This window comes from Mastigoproctus giganteus, chromosome 8, assembly GCF_048544385.1.
Source record: "Mastigoproctus giganteus isolate SK-2022 chromosome 8, ASM4854438v1, whole genome shotgun sequence".
In the NCBI taxonomy this organism is placed as follows: domain Eukaryota; kingdom Metazoa; phylum Arthropoda; class Arachnida; order Uropygi; family Thelyphonidae; genus Mastigoproctus; species Mastigoproctus giganteus.
This window is the reverse complement of record NC_143582.1, coordinates 10,719,069-10,743,347: the sequence shown is the minus strand read 5'-3', so window position 1 is coordinate 10,743,347 and position 24,279 is coordinate 10,719,069. Positions and strand designations below refer to the sequence as shown.

The 24,279-nt window shown below is 40.2% G+C and overlaps 1 protein-coding gene across 5 annotated transcripts in view; it reads left to right on the top strand.

The window, feature by feature from the left end:
- Positions 1-24,279, top strand: part of LOC150081243 (protein eva-1-like) — a 124,439-nt gene that overhangs the window by 21,327 nt on the left and 78,833 nt on the right. For 4 of the 5 annotated variants that reach the window (XM_090378981.1, XM_090378979.1, XM_090378980.1 and 1 more), the window contains exon 1: positions 3,107-3,587. The exons of the other annotated variant lie outside the window; for it this stretch is intronic. In XM_090378981.1, the coding sequence (XP_090235107.1) occupies positions 3,413-3,587 (175 nt within the window). In that variant the 5' untranslated portion in view covers positions 3,107-3,412. Of the gene's footprint in view, positions 1-3,106; positions 3,588-24,279 lie in introns of those variants that run through there. 5 annotated transcript variants of the gene reach the window in all.

The window sequence follows — 24,279 nt, the reverse complement described above, 5'->3', positions numbered from 1 at the left end:
ATTTAAACTTCCACCCTTTATAATGCTTGAAGTATTTAATTTTATTTTGGGACCTTCTCCTCCTCTTTTATTCTCTCGTAGTGAGAACGCAGTCTTCCTAAAAGCCAAAAGGAGTTCTCTTTTTATTTTATTTTTGCAGAGAAATTCTGTTGTATGTGAAGACACCCGAGGAAGGACTTTGTATCTGAATCTTTATAAAGTAATTTTTATAAATTATCAAGGTTGTTAAATATTTTTATAAATTTTTATAAAAAAAAAATACATACACGGACTTCTCTAGTAAACCGCATTCCCATTGGAGTGGCTATACCAGTAAATCATTAATATAAACAATAAAGATCTGTAGGGTGATCCTTGGGGGTCAGCTGAGAGGATGCGCACACACAGATGTAGGTCCTATACGAATAACGAAGAACTAAATAAAAGCAATTACGTTATGATTCACCCAACAGGGAAGATTTTGTGTAATTAAAAATGAAAATAATCAAGAGATCAACAGAAAATTCCATTTTAAATATTAAATATAATAAATAAAAGTAATATTCAATTAAATATTATTTAAAGTTTAATTTTCATTTAAAATTAAATTTTATTTAATTTTAAATGAAACTGACTTTTAGCCGTTGATGTTTTTAATGTATTAAAATATCCTAATCTGATATTTCTTATTAAGGTTATTATTACAGTATATTAATACCACTCTTATACCAAGTGAAAATAATAATATAGTTTATTAGACTGTTCCCTAAATTACTATACATTAAGGTGACGTTTCGGGTATCTTACTAATACCCATCGTCAGACCACACTGTTGGGGGAAAAGAAAATAGAAAGGGTTACAAATTCGAATATTTTAAGATATTACAGTTACAATTACCAATAATACAATTACCAATTTTACAATTATAACTACAATTACCAATTTTACAATTACAGTTATAATTACCAATATTACAAATTGAATCATCCATATCATCGAAATTTCATCGATTTTATTAATTTTATTAATTTCTGTTTTCTATTATAACGGCAATTCAAAACTTAATACTTTAGAATCGAAATTTGTAAATTGTAATTGTAATATTGGTAATTGTAATTGTAATTATAAAATTGGTAATTATAATTGTAATTGTATTATTGGTAATTGTAATTGTATTATTGGTAAGTATAACTGTAATATCCTAAAATATTCAACTTTGTAACCCTTTGTATTTTCTGTTTCCCCAAGAGCATGGTCTGATGATGGGTATCGCTAAGATATCCGAAACGTCATCTTAATGTATAGTAGTTTAGGTAAACAGCCTAATAAACTATATTATTAATTTCACGTGGTATTAATATGATAATAACCTTAATGGGAAAAAAACCACGTAGCGTCCTTCCCTAACTATACTGATATTTCTTAAATATTTAAAAATAATATTTTAAATATTCAGTTTTCAAAAGTTATGGGATGCATGTTCACGATGTTGCTTAGTTTGGAAATTATAATTATTTAAATATATTTTAAAATTTTACTAAAATCATTTTAAATTAAATTATATATAATATAGAAATTAAAACGGTTAAAGGTTTTATAGTGTAAAATATTTCCAAGATAAAATCAGTTGAAATACATAGGAGTATTATTTTATTTTATAAACAAGTACTGTATTTATAGACTAAATAAATATTTTTCATCGATTTTACTAATTCATAAACCTTGAAAGTAACCTTGCAGTATTTCTGAATTTGTTTTTACAGATTCTTAAAATCCGCCGCATTAAAACGACTTTTCATTTCAAATTCTTTTGTGTTGGCATTCTGCTTTCGTAATTTTTTTTTTAAAATGCTAAATAAAAAAAATAAAAAAATAAGAAAAAACCACTTTATTCAAAATGCTCAGTCTCTGTTGCATTTGACTATTGCCGAAGACCGCTTTTGCCTTTCTCAGCAAATGGATTCACAAAAAAAAAAAAAAAAAAAAGAAAGAAAAAAACACTTCCAGATGACCTTCTTTGAGTACATTCATAAGGGGAAAAAAATGCAGTCCGAAAAAGAGGGAATGAAAATGGATTCGACTGTTTCCATCTTACCAGCAAAATATCTCGTCTCATTTCGAATGACAAATGCTCGTTATTATCACAGCACTTTTCAGTTTGATGTTTTTGCATTTCTTTCAAGATAGACTGATTTTTTTCTTCTTGCATAAAACAAATTCTTATCATACTTTGGAATCTCTCTCTCTCTCTCTCTCTCTCTCGCTAGAGACACCTTTCGAACGGTTTCAAAGCCATTGTACTTAGCCACAATTTTCCGAGAGAAGATCGGGCATGATGCAAAGAATGATCCATCAACAGTATACTCTTAAGATCATTGTAAGAAGGCCACATTCTCGAAGGAATTTTTTTTTTCTTCTAAAGAAGTGCTGTCTAGAAACGAGAGAAAGAAATGAACTTTATAGAAGGGATTACCAGACTCGAATTAAAGTCTAATTTGGAGATTTAATGGCTAAAAAAAGTGGATTTGAACTGTCCCTGTTGGTTTATTTCCAGGGGGAAGTAACCTTCCCTCCTCTTCAAAAAACCTGACTGTGTCCTAAATATTTAAATGAATTCAAAAGCTCCGTCATTTCCGAGCGAGGAGACAAAGCGCGTCACGATTGCAGTGACCTTTGACCTCGCCGATCAGCGACAGGATGAATGCCAAAACTGCGGAGTTGAAGAATCGTTTTCTGTGACCCGGGCCGTTGCTACGGAGACTGCATACATGAAAGACGCATTGACTAACGGATGCATCCAGACCATCATTACAAATCTGGACCAAAATGAGATGCTGAATTAAGTCGGGAGATTCTCCATAATGGCACTTAAATTCGACTTAAGAACTCAACAGGTGAAGGCTGTTCCCCCTTTTCCGAATAAATCTCTTTACTCTTCTCCTCTCTGCACTCTCGATTTTTCTCCCTTACTATTTTTTCTCTTTTTTTCCCGTTTTCCTTTCCCCCATTTTTTTCCATTTTCCCCCTCTTTTTTTTTTGTGGACGCTGGCGCACTCCAGCTCTTCAGAGCCCCACCTGCCTTTGCGTTTCCTGCATTTCCCGCCACGGGAGCTGTGCGGACGGTAGTTCACTCGCTCGCCTCGACATTTCTCTTTCGCGAAACAGCGGAGTGTGTGTGTGTTGCTGGCTGCCGCTACTACCGCGTCAGAGGGATTGGAACGATGTTCGCTGCAGTCTTCTGTTGGGCTTGGTTCAGACGGCGATGCGCGATTCTTCCAGTGAACACACTTACGGAAGGTGAACGCTCTGTGGACGGATTTATCGTGCAGGTAAGGTGGATGTGTGTGCTCTAAAAAAAGTTTTTTTTTCGGAAAAGGAAAAAAAAAAAGGAGTATTGAGAGAGACTCGAAAGAGATTCTTATTAAGAAGAAAATGCAACATCTTCCAACTGTGGAAAGCACCCGATCAGAGTGCCGTAAGGATAAGCCCGGTTACCTGGACCGTAAAGAGACCAGTCATCGCGTTAGGGGATATTTCTTATGGTACTGTGCGCTATGGCCCTTAGTGGTGGTGTTTGCCCCCCTTGCAGAGGCGGCCAGCAATCTCCGTAAGTAGCTCGTGATGGTTTATTCTATTTGTCCAACTTATTCTACTCTCGATATCTGTTGCCGTTTTATGTTAATGAATAACAAACATATTTGAGGCAAAATTGCCAAAAATGTGTCCTCACTGATGTTTACCATTCATTTTATTGGCCAGTAATAGTGAAGAGTTTCATATTTTAAAAGAAAAGTTATCAATTTTTGAGATATTTCAGTGTTTTGAATGAATACTGTAGTTGTAAGACCTGATGATCCCCAATGCCATCATGAGAAAGCAAAAGACAGATGGAAAGCCAAGACTCTCGCTCTTGTCATCTCTACCGATTTTTCTTAACCTTTATCTTTGAGAATACCCAGATCCCGATGATCACATTTCCCTACGTAGATTAACCTCAACCTCTAACCTTTCTCCGCATAAACATGTCACGACTGCAGTTTCCTCCGCATCCAAAAAATTGGGTTTTATCTTTCGCTCACGCGCTATATTTCTTGCGAACAACTATTAACTCTGTGCCAAACCCTTGCTTGGACGCCGTTTTTACATCTTGGAGTGATGCGAGCTCTGTATGAACGCGAGTACTTCAGCTAATCATTGCCTTCCCGCCCTCCCGCTCTCCGATCTCATCTTAAATTTCATTGCCGTATGCTTTTTGTGCAGATAACTCCATGAGCATTGTCTTCCGAAAATGGAATCTGCAAATCCGCCATTTTCTTCTAAGACCTCAATTAGAAACACGTGTGGCAAATAACGGAAATAACTCGGTTTGAATCCGAACTTAGCGAATAAACTTTCTCCCATCTTTTCATCATCTGTTCTCCGGAAAATGTAATTTTTCTTGTTGTTCTTTGGAAAATACATCGGAAACCAATATCAGCAAGTGTTATTCAAGATGCCTAACTAATGGTACGGGACTAATAGGTTTTAAGGGCGTTCTGTATGTCGGATCACCATAACAAATATTTCAAAATTATAAATATGAAGAGCGAAAGATTGGAAGATGGTCTTCTACGATTTGTTGGATCTCTGGAAACTGCAGATCAGAATCTCCAAGATGATATATTTAATGTCTTAACCCAGTGCTGTTTAAATATTGATCATTTTATGTACGTCATCCATCCAGGATGTCGATATGCAATGACAAATTGGATCTCTTTAGTATCAAGGCAGTGTAATTTCGACAATGAGATAAATTGGCTTAAAATTATTGAATTTTACAGATTTCGAATGAGTTAGTGAATATCCACCACGGTAAGATTGGTCAACCTGATTATCCAATTTGTTTCACCCAAATGATTATTTGGGTGAAACAAATTTATTATTTTTAATTTATTTTTTTTAATTTATTTTATTTTTATTATTTTTAAGGTTTTTTTAGTTAATAGAATTGTTTTGTTAGGTTTAAGGACATTTATTTCTGAGAAATGTAATTTGAATTTTATTGTCGATTCTCTTGTAAAAAAATTGTTTACAATGAAGAGAAGGAAAGAAAAACTTACAAACGGAGAGAGATTTTCCCACGATTTTATTTTATGATTATGGCGCCACCTATCGTGCCATTGTCAAAGTGTGAAAGATGGAGTTTTGTTTTTACACCTGCCAGCAGATATTTCTTAGAAACCGATGTGTGTTGAATGATCAGTGAGTGGTTGTAAACTGATGTTCTTAAAATACGACACTGAGTCGACTTTAAAAGTCAAAAGTTCAGTAATCTGAAACGGTCCTGACGCAGTCTAGTTTCAATTTACCCCACGTGCAGAATTTCGAGAAAATGAATTAGCTTTGGAGAGGTTAATTGATGTTATCGGTGGGAAAAAAAGCCAAGTGATGAGATCTAAGACCAATGTTGTGTCTCGTGTCTCATTCCTGGTACAAAGGACATCTTGAACATATCCGGCACAAAAAGGTGACTGACCTAAACGCGAATCTACCACCAAATTCTCCTGTCCATTATGAAGAAACCATTTTTTTTTTTTTTTTTTTTTTGGATATTTTTCCATCTCCAATTGAACCAGTTAATTATAAAAGTTTCGCATGCATTAACTGGGAATCAATAGAGGCACTCTGCATTCATTAATTTTGGGTTGGTAGAACAGTCGGGAGAAGGTTGGACAAGTCAAGTGGTCGATAAGCTGGTGCATGTTTTCTTGATTATCAGCCCGTCCTCTGTAAGTGTTCATTAATTGTATCTCTATCAATAAAACGCCACTTGAAAAATAAAAATGGCGACCACCTTGTTATGTCTAAGTGTTATTTATTAATAATGCACCAGGCTGCTTTGGTCTCAATCAAGCGATCTCTGTGTTTCTACATTACAGCATTCACTTTCTTGGTGGCTAAAGTGGAAACCTTTTTGGTGTGTTTGTGTGTGTTCGTGTCCGGCGTTTGTCCAGCGGGCGATCTCAGTGTTTTGCAGTTCAGGGGATGGTCGGAATCGTATTACACACCACCCGGGGTCTGGTTTTACAGGAATGTGACGAACACTTCTGCAGTGTCCCGTGGATGATAATAAACTCAGCTGTTAGCGATCATCCCCAGGGAGGGGAACGCCGAAAATTGTTTCCTCTGGTAAAACCATTACCATTCCAACATCTGTTCCTTCGGAAATATAGATGGACACCGATTATGGCCCTAAGAATGTGGTTTTTAGACACGCGAAAATAGCCATTTTAATTCTCGGAAAACTGTGTGTGCATTATTCAGTTACACAGCCAAGATTATTGCATATGGGTCTCCAGCAGATGGAGCTACAGGTTGATTACGTAACTTCAAGGGTTGTGTAATCGATAGTTCAATGTTTTGAGGCATTTAATCTTTGAAACTTGGAGTAGTTTCTTGTAACTTTCTTCGATGGCTTTTGTTCCAAGGTTGGTCCGTTTCGCTATTTTCGAAATTTGAAAATGAAAACTTTTTTGCTTTTTTGCAATAACAGAATTTCAAACTTCAGTTATTGCCACAACATTGGGATATTGTCGCGATATTGCCATACTGCCACTTCATCCAATATATCACGGTCTGGGAGTATTTTTTCTTGTGGCACTTTTACCACTACTGCAGCGAACCACACATTGCAGTCTGGCATATTGTACTAAAAAAGACGGAAATTCGCTTTGTCGAAAGATTTGTCCTCCGTGTCTACAACGCACAGTTGATGTGGGATCTTTAAATAGACTAACGGCTTGTGTAGATTTGTTTTACGGGTCGGGCGGTCATTCGCCTGTTTCCTGGTCCTCGGATGCCTTCAGCAGTATTTGTACATTCGTGCAAAGAATCATTCCTTCTACAATCGAATGCCTATCTTAATTTGCATTAATATATTAGGGGAAGATCCTCGTTAACGAAGTATGGCCGGCCCTGTCTTCTGATACTTCCGTTAGTGTTACGGTTGTTGTACTTTGATAGCTTTGTGTTATTTTGGTTTTGTTTCTAGACAGCGCTTTGCCATTACCCCAATGAATGCTGTTTGTTCCGCTCCTGCTGCACTTTGCTACACCCTTAAAAATGCTGTCCTAATTATAGTTGACAGTGTGCTATAGTTAATTTGGCAAAGAGGTGTAAGCAACGGGACCCTCTTATATGAAAAAAGAAGGGCTGCCAGCGTCATTTAGAAGAAAAGTAAGTGACATTTATCAGATTCGGGGATTGTATCGATTTGTCAAAAGCAGTTAGCTGCAGCCACGGCAACAAGCTACAGCTTCGTCACGGGCCGGATTGGCATTGCCAACACCACCTCGACCATCTTCGCCGGCACTAATTCAAGTACATCAAGCCCGCGTTAACTTTGCAGAACAATATCGGGTGGGTTAAATCGGCATTGCATCAAAGTGAATACCGTGGAGTCTCCATAAGACACGATGTATTCAACAATGTACTTTTGAGTTGCCAACTCAATTGCGATTACTCTGAGTAATCGATACTGTTTCGACACCCTTTTTAATGTGATGGAAGGAGGGTTATTGTCAAGTATCCACTTAAAGTTTCAATGTAGGGTTTTTTTTTCTTTTTGTCTGCTTCGAGGGTCGCGTTGAACGTATGGGGAAATCTTTGAAAGAAAAAAAAAAAGTTTCAAAAGACGTTTGGGTCCAAGCCAGCCCCAGCATCTGGCAAAGGCGCGTGCCATGCGACTAAAGTCTGCTCCCACGGAGATAAAAATACTCCCTGCTACAACGGACATGTAGGAGTGGTCGTTTTGAGGTGGTCGGTGTACGGCAAGAGATGGGATAAGGGCTGGAGCGGCAGTAGCGGAAGGCGTCATCTGAGAGTTTTTCGGAGAAAGTAAAACCGACGACAACGTGTGCTTCAGAGGGGGACGGGAAGGGGGGACAGAAATCGGATGCCGCTCTGCTAAATGCTACAACGCTCGGTGTGTGTCGCTACAAGAGATCAGTCTTCTCTCGAAGTAGCCATTTTGGTATATTAGCAAGAGCAGCAGCACGCCGGGTGATACCTAATAGCAAGCTATAATTGCTGTTGCCAGCAGAGGGATTCAGTTACATTACCAGAAGAAATTTGTGGCGTATTTTTGTAATATGTGACATGGCAGACTGATTTTGTAAATACTTAGTACTGGCTGCTACATCTCTCTTTCATAAAGAAAGAAATTAGAAAGATAAAGAAACTTTTTGTGTCTTTATCTCTGCGTGGCAACCAGAAATTAAATCTCACAAAGGAAATTTCAACGCGTGTGTAGCGTTTTTATTTATTATTTTAAATGTTTTTGTGCTTTAATAATACAACAGAGAAGTCGCAGGAAATGTCCATTGAAAATCCACGGGCCGGCGCGCACAGAAATAAAAACTCCGGACATCGAAGCGATTAGGAATGCAGGAGAGTGTCTAGGTATGATAAGATCCGAGACCACACTATGGCATCGTGCCAGATTCCAGCTCCAAAACTGTGCTCGTGACGTCACAGTGTTGTGATGACGTCACTACCCAAGACAGGGGACGAGGAATAGGAAAGGGGAAAAAATATTGAAATCCACATTCGCGAGCGGCGGTTTAAATCTAAATATAGCGTCACGAGGCAAGCAGAAGACATTCTACCAGTGCACACGACGAGGTTATGCCATTTGCAAAGTTCTACTCAGCAGCGATGGTTTCAATAATATACATCCGAGTGACTTGATTAGCCCAAAGTTACACATGTTTCTACTGTTTTAACCCCCTTCCCCCCACTTGTATCAGAGTTAAATGAACAATTGGAGCTTCTCGAAGTTAATTTTGCCTAAGGACGTGAAGCATTCGCATTGAAGTCGAGATCGTCTGCGCCACCAGGACGCAGACGACGATGGAAGGCAGAGTTGTGGACTGCGCATACTCTATTGATGCTTATATGGAAACACTTAGCTGAATGCCGAGATAGGAAGACAACACTCCTTGCGTTTCCTTGCGCAGCTGTGTGCTCTGAAAAGGGTAGTTAGAACTATTGTCGTCTGGCGAACATGCTTTGGTCAGCTATACAAGTAAATGACACTCGTAGTTTCGGAGGTGAATGCTTCGATACACAGCACCTACGGCATTTCAAGTAATCCGCATTTCATAGAGCAACACAAGTTGCAATCACATCTGCCTGTACCGATTGTTCAACCACAGAGCGCTCATCTTTGTGGTCACTCGGTAGAGGAGTTCTCATACTGCTGTTTTGAAAGGTTTTCTCCGGGGACTTCGGTCTTTCTGTTTTAAAATCAAAAAACGTTTTCAATGTTTTATATCCATCACATAATATTTCAACCTCCATTGCAGTGCATGGTGGGTAAGTGTTGGTTGAAAAATTATCTTTGCAGTAGCTGAGAAAGTTTTTCTAATGGAAAACACTTTTGTCGCAGAGTTCTGGAGAGCATGGAAGTTTGGTTTACTCTTGACGAATGTTGCTTCTTGACCAGGCAGGACAATTCCTGTCCAGGAAAACAGTTGTCTAAAAGCTTCTTAGATAGGACAGTGAAAGAGAAATATGGATGCATTCTTCACGTACTCTACAGAAGTTCAGTTGTAAAGAGGTTGAAGTAGTAGAGCTTTGAGTTAAGCGATCCATGTCCAGTCAATATGAAACAAGTACGCAGACTAGGAGTGAGCTTTCTGATTGAAGTAGAAAAAAAAAAAAAAAAAAAAGAAGCAAACTATTACATTAGGGTCACCCGGAAAGTTATTTTCTATTCTCTGGTCGATTTGCCTGCTTTTCTGGACGAAAAAGCCCTTAAAAGTTCCTCGCTTTATCGACGAGATTCGACCCGGATCTTTTCCACCCGGTGTGGGGAGGACAGTGACGACACTACTGTGCTACCGCGCAGTGATTGAAGTAGCAGTAGGGAAGAATCGGAATGTTGTTCTGCCTTTTGTAGAAGAGTTCCATCGAGCTTGTTATCTTTCAGTCAAGATTTGCAGACGTCACCTTTTCTCTTCTTTTGAAGGGGCATCTGGATCAATGGTTATGCCATCAAATTCCGTAACGCGACCTTTTCTGATGTTATAGGGCAGTCTTCTATATATTAAGAATAAGTCCAGGGGTAGACAGCCAGCAATAATTTGGAGGGCAGGAGTGGAGACTGTGAGATATGCACGTGAGATATGCCGGTAAAAAGGATCTCTGAATGGAGTTGAACTTGCCCTCGAGTGCGAAGCTTGGCATGTTAACACTAGGCCCCATCCCCGTAGGGCAATAGGTAGTACAACCTTTGTACATCAGTCTGAGGATTTTGGAACTACGTCCCTCTCCTGATGGGAAATTCGAATAAACATGAAAGAAAATTTATTGATTTTCTGTGCTAAATGCGAGATACACTGTGCTGCCACTTTATTAGGTACACCTACCTAGTAGCTTGTTGAGCCTCTTTTAGCCTTCAAAACAGCCTGAATTCGTCTAGCCATGGATTGAACAAGATGCTGAAAACGTTGTGCACGAACGGAGTACCATGCAGACATGAGTGTGTCACGCAGTTCCTTGAGATTCGACGGAGATGTAGGCCTACAGCGAACAGCCGTTTCCACCTCATCCCAAAGAAGTTCAATATGATTGAGATTCGGGGACTGAGCGGGACACTGCAACAAAGAAAAGTCATTGTCATGTTCCTGGAACTATTCCATAGTGAATCGGGCTTTGTGCACCGGCGCATTATCCTGCCGGAAGTGACCACCTGACTGAGGATAAACTGTCAACATGAACGGATGCACTTGGTCAGCAACGATGTTTAGGTACGATGTGGCTTTTCGACGTGAATCTACGACTATCAATGGACCAAAAGTGTGTCAAGAAAACATTCTCCACACCATAACACTGTCCCCACCACTTTGCACAATAGTTGTCAGACATGACGGGTTCATGGATTCATGTTGTTTTCGCCAAATTCTGAGCCTTCCATCAACATGATGCACCAGCAACTTCGACTCGTCAGACCAAGCAACTGTTTTCCAATTCTCGATAGTCCAGTGCTGGTGTTGCTGTGCCTACAGGAGGCGTCCTCTCTTGTTCTTCATTAATAAAAAAGGTACGCGATGTGGTCGTCGGCTGTTGTAGCCCATTCGCGACAAAGTGCGACTAGTGGTCCGTTGCGATATTTTGTTCTGCGCACCAAGGTTATATTCTGACGTGATGTGCGCCATTGTGGCCCGTCTGTTTGCTTGCACAATTCTAGCCATCCTCCTCTGACCTTTCTCATCAACAAGCGATTTTCTTCCACAGGAGTGCCGTTGAGAGGATGTTTTCTGTTCGCTGCACCATTCTCGATACACCCTTGAAAATGCGGTGCGTGAAAAGTTCAGGAGAACTGCCGTTTCAGAGATGTTTTGTCCAGCACGTCTTGCACCTACTACAATGCCACGTTCGAAGTCCGTTAGATCACTCCTTTTCCCTATTCTTGCTACGGTTTGTACGCTTAACTGATACTATAAAGGTCGTTGTGCTGCATGTATATTCATACCTGTGGTCATGTGACTTGCAACGTTGTGGGGAAAAACCATTTGTGTGCATAGCAGGGGTGTACCTAATAAAGTGGCAGCACAGTGTATGTGGGAGGGCAGAATGTTTATTGTCCACATGAGCCCAAGATCCTTTGTAGTGTCAACGACAGGAATTGAGTGGTCACACAGCTTTATAGTAGGAGATCAAGAGGAGGATAGACGCCCCTTGAAAACAATACCAAAAGTCTTAGCTGGTGTGAAATTTTAAGTTTGTTTTCATTCAGAAAAGTATTAGCATTGTGCTCAAGTTAAGAACAGGAATTTCCGTATAAAAACCATGCCAGGTCGTCTGCAAAAGCAAGGGAGGAGTAACTGTCAAAGTTTTTGATGAGCCACTGATTGATAATCATGTTCTATAGTAGTGGTCCTAAGATAGATACATGGAGACAGCCACGACGAACTTTCCGAGTAACAGAATTGTAATTCGAGGCCACAGTGACGCTTGTTGCAGAAGTAGCCTCCAATGGTGTCGAAAGGTTTCTGAGGGCATCTTAGGAGTCTGAGACGTTCTGCAACAGGCGTCACTGTGGCCTTGAATTACAATTCTGTTACTCGTTTTGTTACACTGCAGTGGGAACAACTGATGAAGGTCAAAGGCGCCCTCGAAGTAAACGAAAACAACCAAGATATATTTATGGGTAGTGAGGTGGATGCGAGGAATAAATTCAACCAGGGCGTCTTCAGTGCTACGTGCAGGAGTAAAGCCAAATTGATTATATGCTACTGAACCAGAGTTCTGAAGTAGCGAATTGATTCTGAAGGACAGAAGTCTATCGAAAACTTTCCCTAATACGGAAAGTAAGGCAATGAGTCTGCATGACCGCAGAAAATTGGTTGCATTTCCAGTTTTTGAATAATTTTAAGGAGTGCATATTTCCAGAAAATGGGAAAGGAGCCTTGAGTACAGAAAGGACAGACACGAGAGGAGGGGGGGGGTATGCTTTTAGTTAAGAAGCACATGCACCGATGAGCCAAAACATTATGACCACCTACCCAATATGATGTTGGTCCTCCACGTGCAGCCAAAACAGCTCGTTCCAGGCAAGGCATGGACGCTACAAGATTTCTAAATGTGGCTTGTGGTATCTGGTACCAACACGTAACCAGCAGATCCTTTAACTCCTGTAAGATCAGTGGTTGAGACGCCGCAGATCGGAGTTGCTGTTCCATCACAATACACAGATGATCGATGGGATTGATGTCTGGGGAATTTGGAGGCCAGGGCAATACCTGGAAGTCTTCCTCGTGTTCCGGGAACCAGTCTCGAACAATCCGGGCGGTGTGGAATGGCGCATTATCCTGCTGAAAGTCGGCACTTCTAGAGGGGAAGACCATTGCCATCAAAGGGTATACCTAGTCAGCAATGATGTTTAGGTACTTATTAGTCTTAGGCCACTCGAATAATGAAATTCATCTGCCGTGCTATGTGTCTTATGTCTCTTAATTGCGTGTGTTCTATGGTTGATTTGTCTGTGTTGCTGGACGAAAAACCCCAGTTTCTGGGAAGAAAACCTTGCCATCTACGCCTGAGACCAACTAACTCAGCCACGGAGTGAAAAAAGTTCATTAAAGTTCCTCGCGTCATCGACGGAATTCGAACTCGGGCCTTTTCCACCCGTTGTGGGGAGGACGGTGACGACACCACTGTGCTAACAGCGCAGACTAATGATGTTTAGATAGGTGGTAGACATCAGAGTGCCCGTCACATAGATAACTGCACCCAGGGTATCCCAGCTGAACATCGCCCAAAGCATTACGCCGCCGCCACCGGCTTGTTTCGTCCCACGATGCATCCAGGCGCCATCACTTCCCCAGGTAAACGACGCACACGTACCCGGCCATCCAAATGGTGCAACAGGAAACGTGATTCCTCGGACCAGACGACCTTTTTCCAATCACTCAGGGTCCAGTTTCAATGCTCGCACGCCCGTTGTAGGCGCTGTCGCCGTTAACCGTGGTTAGCATAGACACTCAGAGCTGCCTACGGCTACGCAGCCCCATTTTCAGCAGGGTTCAATGTACTGTGTGTTGTGACACATTACTCCCATCACCAGCATTCTAATTACCGGCGAGTTGCGCCACAATCGCCCTTCTGTTGCCACGTACCATCCGGGAGAGCCTTCGCTCACCTCGCGCATCGATGAACCATGGTCGTCCAACACCTCGCCGGCGGTTTGTGGGTTTTCCCTCCTCAGACTACTTTCGGTAGGTACTAACCGCGGCTGACCGTGAGCATCCCACCAGCCGTGCCGTTTCAGATATGCTCTGACCTAGTCGTCTGGCCATTACAATTTGGCCTTTGTCAAACTCGCTTAAGTCCGCTGCCTTTCCCATCTGAAAAACAAGAGTAACACTGATTAATGGAGTTCAGTATCAGATTTTTTTATACCGTGTCCCGACCCGCGCCTTAGTTCACCTGCAGTTGCTTCGATTTGCATAACGACTCGCTGGTCATAATGTTTTAGCTCATTGGTGTATAATCTAAGGCAATGCATCATACAGTTGACATGGATGGCCAGTGCAAGGTTGAGTCAGTTTGATATGATATAAGCACTGGGAAAGCAAAAGTGAAAGTAGGAGTGTGTTATCGACTGTATTATACCCATATTAATACAACGAACAGTGGTACAGAGAAATAGAGTGGATCAGTTATAATGAAGGATTTTAATCTTCGACATATTGACTAGAACTTATGGTTGGTCACTCGCACACTAGCAAGAATTTTGTGGATTTATTAGAGGACTGTTTCTACATCAGCGTGTTAGAGAGACAACAAGAGAGAGAGAGAGAATACTCTTGATCTGATTATCAGCAGTGATTATTCATGCATTAAGGATCTGCAGTTAAAAGAACCACTGAGTGGCAATGATAACAGTGTATTGATCTAGGATTTTCTTAAAGATGATGTAACTATCATGAGGGGTAAAGGGAAGAGTTTTTGCTTTCGTAAAGGTGACGATAGTAGTCCCAGACAGTTTTTAAATTTTATGCAGTGGGAACAACTGATGATGTTACCATCATGAAATTCTAAATGGAAAGCATTCAAGGAATTAATCTTAGAAGTTACCGGGCTTTTCATACCAACTAAGAAACAATTTAAGGCTTAGAGTTAAATGGATGTCAGATGAACTAATGAAACTTGTAGCAGAGAAAAAAAAATGCATATAAAGCAATTAGGACACATGAAGTGTCAGAAGGAAACCTATGATTGATATAACCTATTCTAAAATTAAGTCACAAAGAAGGTCAGGAAAGCTAAAGCAGATTGAGAGAATTCTCTTGCAAAGATTATGCAAAGAAAAATATCAAAGACTTCTTTTCTTATATTAACAGTAGTAGGAAGGGATTAAATCACATTGGTCCGCTTGATGTCGGTGGTTTAATTGCTGACGACCCTGCTCAGGTTGCTAACAAACTGAATAGGTATTTTGCATCTACATTCATACATGAGGAATCCTTTAGGAAAGGAGATGCCAGAAGTTTATAAAACTCTTAACAGAGAGCTAAAAGGAGATACGCAAACCCTTATCCATAATTATGAGAGCATCTTTGGATTTAAGAGAGGTCCCGATGGATTGGAGATGTACGAATGCATCCGCAAGTCACAAAGGAATCAAAAGGTGACATGACTTATTGCAGACCTGAAAGATTAACTTCTGTTCCAGGGAAAATAATGAAGTCACTGGTTAAAGTAATGCAGGACCATTAGACAGAAATGCAGTTATACTGCACTAACAGCATGGTTTTGTTAAGGAGCGATCTTATCTGACCATATTGGTTGGATACTCTGATGCACTAATGGAGAAACTAGATGAAAAAAATAATTTGATATCATATACTTGGATTTCAGGAAGGCTTTAAATGCTGTTGCACATAAAAGACTACTGTACAAACTGGAGCAATGTGACATTAAGGGCAAGTTACTCCTATGGATAAAGGGATGATTGAGTGGAATAAAACAAAGAGTGGGTATTAATGGACACTGCTCTTCGTGAACTAATGTTATTAGTGGAGCCTCCCAGGGTTCAGTGCTGGGCCCATTATTGTTTTCTGTATTTATTAATGATATTGATGAAGGTATTAATGTCTAAGTTTGCGGATGATACAAAAGTTGGCAGGGTGATTAATGACATTGAGTCGGATAAGCTACAGCAACAAGATCTAAAAAATACCAGTTAAAGTTTCACATTGACAAATGGAAGGTTCTGCACATGGGTAGCAGTAATCCCAGATTAACAAACTAGCTGTGTGGTACTACACTCGGGGATTAATTGTGCAGTGAGATATGAAGTTCTGTGAGCAGTGCAGAGAGGCTGCTAGAACAGCTCACGGGTTTAGTCAGTGGTATACAGCAACTTTACTTGCAGGATATGGAGGTGATTATCCTTTTGTACAAGGCCATGGTTAGGCCACTTATTGAGTACTGCATACAGGTCTGGAAGCCACATTTTAGGTAGGATGTAGATCTGCTGGAATTGGTGCAGAGAAGGGCAACGAGATTGGTGGAGGGAACAAACGGGAGCTCTTACCAGGAACAGCTTCAGATCTGCAAATTGCAGCGCTTAGAAAGTAGGCACCTACGAGGTAATCTGATTGAGGTTTGTAAGGCCTTGGCAACGCAAAGTTCCCCAACAGCCTGGAATCAATATATTGTCCGACCAATCCCCAAAACACAAGGAGCGACCTCAGTTTCACAATTCAGGCCAATAATGAAAGCCTCATGTCTCCTCAAAAGTCATGGAGAAGTGCCTTCTTCCCATCCTAACCAACCAGAGGTTCTGCCATGTGAATCAGCATTCATTCATTATGCCTTGAAACGCAGATCCACCATTACCAACCTGCTGCAAACCACCAACACCATTCTGGGGGCTCTACAAAGATAGGGCTGAAATGGAAATGGCAATTGTTTATCTAGATATCCAGTCTGCATTCGACAGTATAGACATTCAGTCTCTCCTGCAACTTTGTGAGGGGGGGGATATCAGATAAAAGGCTATATACTGGAATTCTTGAAGTCGCTGCTTATGACGAGGGTCCTACACCTGACTGTGAATAAAAAATCATTCACAAGGAAAGTTTGTGTAGGTGTTCCCGAGGGCGGAGTTCTATCAGGGCTCCTCTTTACGGCTGCCATCCACTCATTCCTTTGCCAGCAAACAGAATTTATCAGTTATGCAGACGACTTGAATCTCCTCTATCGGATACACGGGACCGCCCGACCTGATTCTGTTTCTGAAACCATAATTAACAGCCTTAAGAATCTGATTACATACTTGGAATAGTTTTCTCTTAAGATAAATCCAAACAAACCTGTACAATTGGTATTCTTACTCAAATCCAACCCAACGCAACTAAACCTGGAAATCCACGGAACCCCCATCACCCTAGTAACTAAGCACAGAGATCTCGGCGTTATCTTCGACCCTAAACTCAGTTTCAAACACCATGTTGCAGACATTCACAACAAGGTCTGCAGATCCTGATGGCTTGCCAGACAACACCTCCTTCATGTGGACATGTGTTTTTGTACACATGTCCACATGTCCAACACCTCCTTCATGTGACAGAGCCTGAGTACACGCTCCAGTACATATACAGGTTTCTGCAGCCAGCCATCACCTACGGTTTAGAAATCTGGGCGTCGGCAACGAAAACCACGCTAAAAACCATTGCATCTGATTAGTACTGGCTTCTTCGGTGGGTCCTCTTCAAGCATAAATTGCCACCACTCACACATACTTCAGATATCACCCGACTTCTAAATTACAGAAAAGTCACCAAATTGATATTCACCATCCGCTTGCTCGTGCCAATTAAAATGATAGCGGGTGAAGTCAATACGCCAAGTTATTGGCAGATATGCAATTGGAGGACCCCCGAAGCCCTTAAGAGCCCTCCCCTCTCTGCAGTCTGTGGCATGGAGGCTCAGGATAGGCGATAGATTCCTGCTCATGGAGATGCTCCCCAACGTCCAGGAGATGGATATGGACTACAAAAAGTACATAGGGGACAAATCGTACAGAAGACGCATCATCAGGGTACAGCTTTTGTCTTCAGCTGAGTGACTGCCATCGTCTTTTCATTGCTTTTCATGTTCTTTCATTTCCCATGTTAATATTAATTTTATATGTAAAATATGTAATTATACGTTTTATGTTTTATGTAATTTTTCCTGTATTAGTTATTTAATGTTAACCCCCTAGCATTGTCGCTGTTATGGGTATTATTGCAACAGGCAATCATGTAACCGTTCACTGCTTGCAATAAAGATATTAATGTATTGAGCAAGCTTAATACTGATTGCATTCTTCCTCTTTTGCGGACTACATGCATGAGAGGGCACAAATTAAAATTGAGGAAGGATTGTTGGCGATAGATGTGCGGAAGTTGCCTTCGGCCAGCGTGTGATTGATTGCTGAACAAGATTCGATCCGTTTTTGTGGAAGTAGGTAGTTTGAATAATTTCAAGGAAGAATTAGACAATTTATTGGATTGGAGGGAAAGACAGGTCATGTGGGAATTTTCATTTTTTTGTTGATGCTTTATAAACATGCTTTTTTCATCATTTGCCACGACTAATACTAAATGTTACTTGCTGTCTACTTAAAGTTGTAGATCAACGAGATGGACTTATAGAATATGTTTGATTTTCTGTATATGATAATTGCAATTTCTATATTCCTGTTTTGTTTTTCAAAGAAATTTGGTCCCGAATTGGTGGACTTTTAATGGGTTTATAATAAATACGCAGTGGATGTTTCTACAATATCTTTGGGGTCGAGTAGTAGTTTTTTTTTTTTTTTTTTTTACGTGATTGGAGAACGTGGATGTATCGATTCGATTTGGAATTTGATATCAGCAAATTCCAGAAAGGTATTGTCCTTGTTTCTGCAACTTACGGTGAAAGGGTTCGAAGGGGTAGTTGTATCCATGATGTTTGGATTGAGGAATAACGTCACGTTAGAGGCGCAAGCAAAAAGGAAATCTAGGCAGGAGCCAGCTCGGGATAGCATTGGTCTAGGCATTGAACTCTATTAAACATGAGAGAGGAAGAAAGATACTCTATCATCCTTCCGATCTCCCTTCTTCTTCTTCTTCTTCCACTCACTTCCTAGAAGATCCTTCCGATGTATGGTGTAATTGGAACTCTCGAAATACATCAAAATCATCAAATTATTTTGACTAATAGCGTAATTAGTAAACTACAGAATGTCAAAGTCTTCGATAATAATGGGCAATTAAAAGTTTTACAGACAAAAATGTCCAGGCCTATTAGATTAATGAGTCGTGAACAACGGACAGCAGAGGTCGTAAAATGAATAATTAGATTTGCTGTTCGGGAGAAAGAACATGTTTGAAAGAACAAGAACCAGAATTAATACAATCCATTAGAAACGATTTTCTCTTAGCTGGTACAATTTGGTACTAACCTAAATGGTTGAGATCGTTGGAATGTTAGCTAACTTGTTTTCGCTAGCTTCCAAAAGTGGAAAGGTTTATGACATTCATCATTAATTTATTATTAACATAATAATAGTTGTGGGTGTTGAGTGAGCCTGCGCCTTTTACCTTTATGCCACGCTAGAGAAACTCGAAGTTTGCGCGAATACTTCCTAATATTTTATGCATTCCCGCCTGCACTTCGTAGTAATAAAAATCTCGGTGACCCTATAGATAAGAACGTTATTTAGATTCCATTAACCCACTCGGTTATCTCTCTTCTCCAATCAACAAGTTCAGCATCGTCAGCCAACCGTCTAAGCCTAGCCGCAGCCATTTTCCCTTGAGACTTCCGGTCTTTGCCTCCAACTTCCGTCATTCATGTGGGATAACTTGAACACTCACGTAACTCTCTAACCTATTGTGTGGACTCGGTAAAAATTCTGCTGGTTTCTTTGGGGATTTCTTTTGTTACATGAACGGGACCAACGTGGCATATGAAATTTATCGATTATATACGCCTGGAAGAGGATTACTTGGTTGTCGAGGAAGACACTGCGAAGCCCAAAGCTTCCTTGAACTGTAAGTTGCTGATATTATAATTTATATAACCTCCACGTATCCTCTTTTCTGTTTTTTTATAAATTTTTATCTCAGCTGGCAGTTATTACATAAATGACGTATATATACGGTTTCGCTCTCTCCTGCTTAACTATCAATATTGAAAATTCGCCTACGCAAGTGGGAAGGTCATTGAGTACGTGAGTGTACTTAAAAAGCGATCACTTAGCAATTAGGGATGACGGTAAGTCAATAACCCATGCGTTTATCTTGATGTTGCTCTTCAACGTGTCAGCAAGACCAACTTCCATACAATCCACCTCCTTATCGTGTCGCAGTAAGACACTACAGATTTCTTTATGCGAGGTCACGGCACTTTTACTTCGCATTCGTGTTTGTCACTTACGAGATGTTCGGTTGAGGTCACGTCCATGAGAGGAATGCGATAATCGTTATGCAGCTCCATGCCAAAAGATTCGGAACACTCGATCTTATCGGTTATTAATCTTAATAGATGCATTACATTCTGAACTGCCTCTGTTCTATTACTTTTGATAGGGTAGAGTACATTCATTTCGTGAAAGTGTAGATGATCGCGCACGAGTATTGAGCAATGAGGACGATGGAGAGCACCGGTTGCAACAGACGTAATTTTTTAAACTTCTTTAAGAATGTTTAAAAGAATACGCTCCTTAAATATTACGCACACTGGCCAAAAAAATAGGAACCTTTGTTTTAAGTCAGTCACAAACAAAAGAAATGCAAATAGATGCAAAGAAAACTGTGACGTGAGGTGATGCCTCGTTGAGTATGAAGACTGCCCGGGCTGTTCGACTACAGTAATCTGAAGCTATAATGGGGAAACCGCGTGATCTATTAGACTTTGAAAAAGGTCTTATCGTGGGTGCAGGTTTAACAAGAATTCAATAAACGAAAGACAACTCGTTTCTCAAAAGTATCCACCTCAAAGGTTTTTAATGACTGCAAAGCAAGCAGTTCTTCCAGTCCCAAAAGCGTAAATAAGGTTGAAAAATAATACTTCAAGAGTGAAGCCATTGTACTCTGAGGAGGACTGTACAGAAAAATAGGATATCCGGTGTGCTGCAGCATATAACATCTGAATTCAACCAAGTCCAGAATTTCCCTATATCAACCCGTACCATGCGCAGGGATTTGAAGAAATTTTGCTTTGATAGTCGCTTGCCTATTCGGAAGCCACTTATTTCAGAGAAAAACAGAAAATCCGCTTCGCTTCCACTGGCCGAGAACGTCGTGATTGTACAGTAGAAAAATGGAAGAAAATCATGTGTTCAGACGAATCACGATACGCAGGGAGAGACTAGCGAGAATCTCACGAAGAGATGGACCCTGCTTGTCTTGTTAAGACAACACAAGCATCTGGAGGTTGTATAATGGTTTGGTACCGGTTTAAGGTCGAATATCATTCAAGGAGTGCCTGAATTTTGTATCAAATTTACTGCATCCTGCAATGTTACACTTTTAACAATGCATTAACGCATCTTGCCAGAATCATGCAAGAATGGTTCTAAGAACACTGATTGTTCTTAGTCACTGATGACACTGACACTGATTTCCACATGACACTGATTTCCACAATCTTCCTTGGCCACCACAATCAGATCTTAGTCCTATTGAGAAAGTGTGGGATATGCTAGAGAGAGTTGTTTGGTAGCGAAGTCCTCTTCCTTCAACTTTGTCTCAACTGCGCGATAACCATGCTGGAAGAATGGTTACAATTGGACCAAAACGCACTAAAGCATCTTATGGAATCCATACCATACCGTACGGTTACTGTTTTTGGAAACAACAGCAGCCCGAGTCGATATTGAATAAAGTTTTTTTTTTTGGCCAGCGTTTGTATTTTAATAGCGAAGGTAGTGGTATTTTTTAAATAAAAATTAAATGGATGAACGGGGAGGCTATCAACTCTTAAAAGTAGATAGCAGTAAGTGTGTTTATTCGCTCATTGGCTGATGGCCCTTTTGTAGTGTTCATGCCTGCATGCCCAAGGCTACTACAGAGAACAATGCAATTGTTAGCAGTGAAAAACGAACTCTTAGGTGACTGACGATTTTTTCACTTCTTATCTTACTCGGGGTGTATGTGTGGGGGTGAATGTTTCTATCTTTATCACTAACAAGGGAGCACGTGTCTTTGTTCCCCGAAGTAAAAGGAAACGAAAAAAAATTTTTTTTAAGTAATGGAAGGTGTATATAAATACAAACAAAGCAGTATGATTTATCTTCCTCGGCATCACCGCACTGATATTTTTATTAAGCTTTTATTTGGCTAAAACGCTTTCAAGGTCAAGATTCATTGGTGGGAAACTCACCTTCCTTGCACTTGAGAGTTGCATGGAGACCGAATATGAATCTGAAACTCCTGAAAAGAGAGAGCAGAAACTTGGTATGCTGCCATCCACGTGGTGAGTTACATGGCTCTTGGCACGGGGTTTTATTAAAGACAGAGAATGCAGAAAGGGCACGGTGCAATTCATGTTCCATTTGCCTGACCTTAAAAATTGATACAGAAAACACCAGGAGTGAAAGAGGCAAGAAGAAATAATATAATGCTCTTGCCAGAATTAATATCAGCATGGGAGTAGCGAGGAAGGTGAGTAGTGTGGCTCAATTCTGATATTTATGAGGTGCTTTTGTAGCTAGATATATGCTGGTGAACAAAAGTTAAGTCACAACTGTTTTTTTAATTTTTGATTAACTAAATTCATAAATTTTACTTTAGTTTGAAATAATTCTTTGTTTAATTCACAAAAGCAGAATGGTTATATCTCCAGTTAAAAAAAAAAAAAAGAAAGAAACACGATTAAACCAAGAAATTACACTCACTGGCCACAAAATTAGAAACCATTATTCAAAAACTAGTTGAGGGGCCACCTTTCTCCCCAATTTCACTCTGTTCACGTCGTGGCTTGTTCTACTAGATATCTGAGGGAGTCTAGCTCCAGATTTGACCATTCTTCCATCGGGATACTTGTCAGCTGTTTTGCTGCGGTCGGTAGAGAATTGCAAAGCCGAACAGCTCTTTCTAGCATGTCCCAGACATTCTTCGGAAAGTTCATCGAACCGTTCAGATTTTTCCACTGTCGATTTGTTGCTTGGTCGTCTTTAAAGAATCCCTAACAATCCAAGTAGATAGGAAGCACTGCAGAGCAAAGTTGGTCCAATACCTTCTAACGATATGAGTGGATCCAGTCCGTACCAACAGGACATATACCCATACCATCATGCAACCCACCAACCTCCAGTCGCTTGATTGGTGGACATGAGACAGTCTGGATGCTTGGCTTCATGAGGTTCACGCCACACTTTCACCCTTTAATTTTTTTTGGAAATGGATCTGTCTTTGTTTAAATTTAATCTTTTAGTTATTTGCTGTACACTGGACCTGTCCCGGACATCGACGATCCAGATACCGAAAAAACTTCATTATAATTGATTCATTTGTTTATTTATGTTGATTATGGTGTGGTCTACTTAATTTTGATCCACAGGTTGGTGTAGTCGAGATGGAAATTAGTATTTTCTGCTTTACGTTTGTTCATTTTAAATCGTAGAGGGCAGTGGCCCAGGTTCGTTCTGTTGCATTTATTGGCTGCACTTAGCACGGAATAAAAAATTTTCATTCTGTCTTTTTCCACGAAGCTGTGACATGCACAAAGGCATTCATCTGTATAAGCTTTTTTCAAAATGTCCTCTTTATGTTTTCGGCGCGATGATGGTAAGAAGGTGTAAATCTACTACTGTCCTCGTTTTATAGCACCCTGGAAGGCAATCATTGTAGGGACGTCGAACGAGTCGAGCTCAGTTAGCTCTTCGCCTTCATTTTAATGCGTCTATCGAAGCGGACAAAATGAAACCCGACTCACTATATAAACATGTTGCTGGCAGATGTTGGCATGGCAACAATGACACTTCAGGAGTTCAGTTGCGCTGAAATATGAATTCCTTTGGGTACATCGACGCTATTTGCAAGGTGAAATAAGGCTTTCGTTCTGTCATTCGTTAAAAAAAAAAAAAATATATATTAAAAAATTCTCTTTTCTTCAGGTTATAGAACAACTCTATTGAAAAGAATTTTCAACAATTTGAAACTCATCTGAAAGAATTGGGCTCTTTTTTTTGCTCTTTTCCAGTCATTCCTGGAAACATCAATTGCCATCTTCATCCACCTCTCGTATTTTCCGACTATCTGCCAGGAAAATTGCCACCAATAAATGTCTATTATCGCCTTGACCCAAAAAATTGATAGAAAACGGAAAGAAAAAAATATATAGATGGCGCTGCATGTCACCTTTATTGTTTTACATCACATACCTCACTTATACTTATCCATTGTTCCTTTAATAATAAGGAAACCCTGCAGCCAGATGGCGCTGTATGGTCTTGTGAGTTGAGCTTCCCAGGTAACACTGCGCTCACAGCCATAAAAATTTCGAAAGCTAATAAATTAATATTTATTTTATTCTTGCCACAACTATGTGCCACCTTACACAAGCTGTTTTGGAACAGCCGAAAAATGCATCCCCCCAATTCTCACACATTTCAGTCTTACTCGTCTTACCTTCTATATTTAGAAACCAAATTGTCTTAGGATGTTTCGCCTCATTTTTTAAGCTTAATGTTTTTTTTTTCTCTTTGACTCCACCGCGATTTCTCTTTTTATAGGTGGTGATTGTCCTCAGCTAAAACAGTGAAACTAATT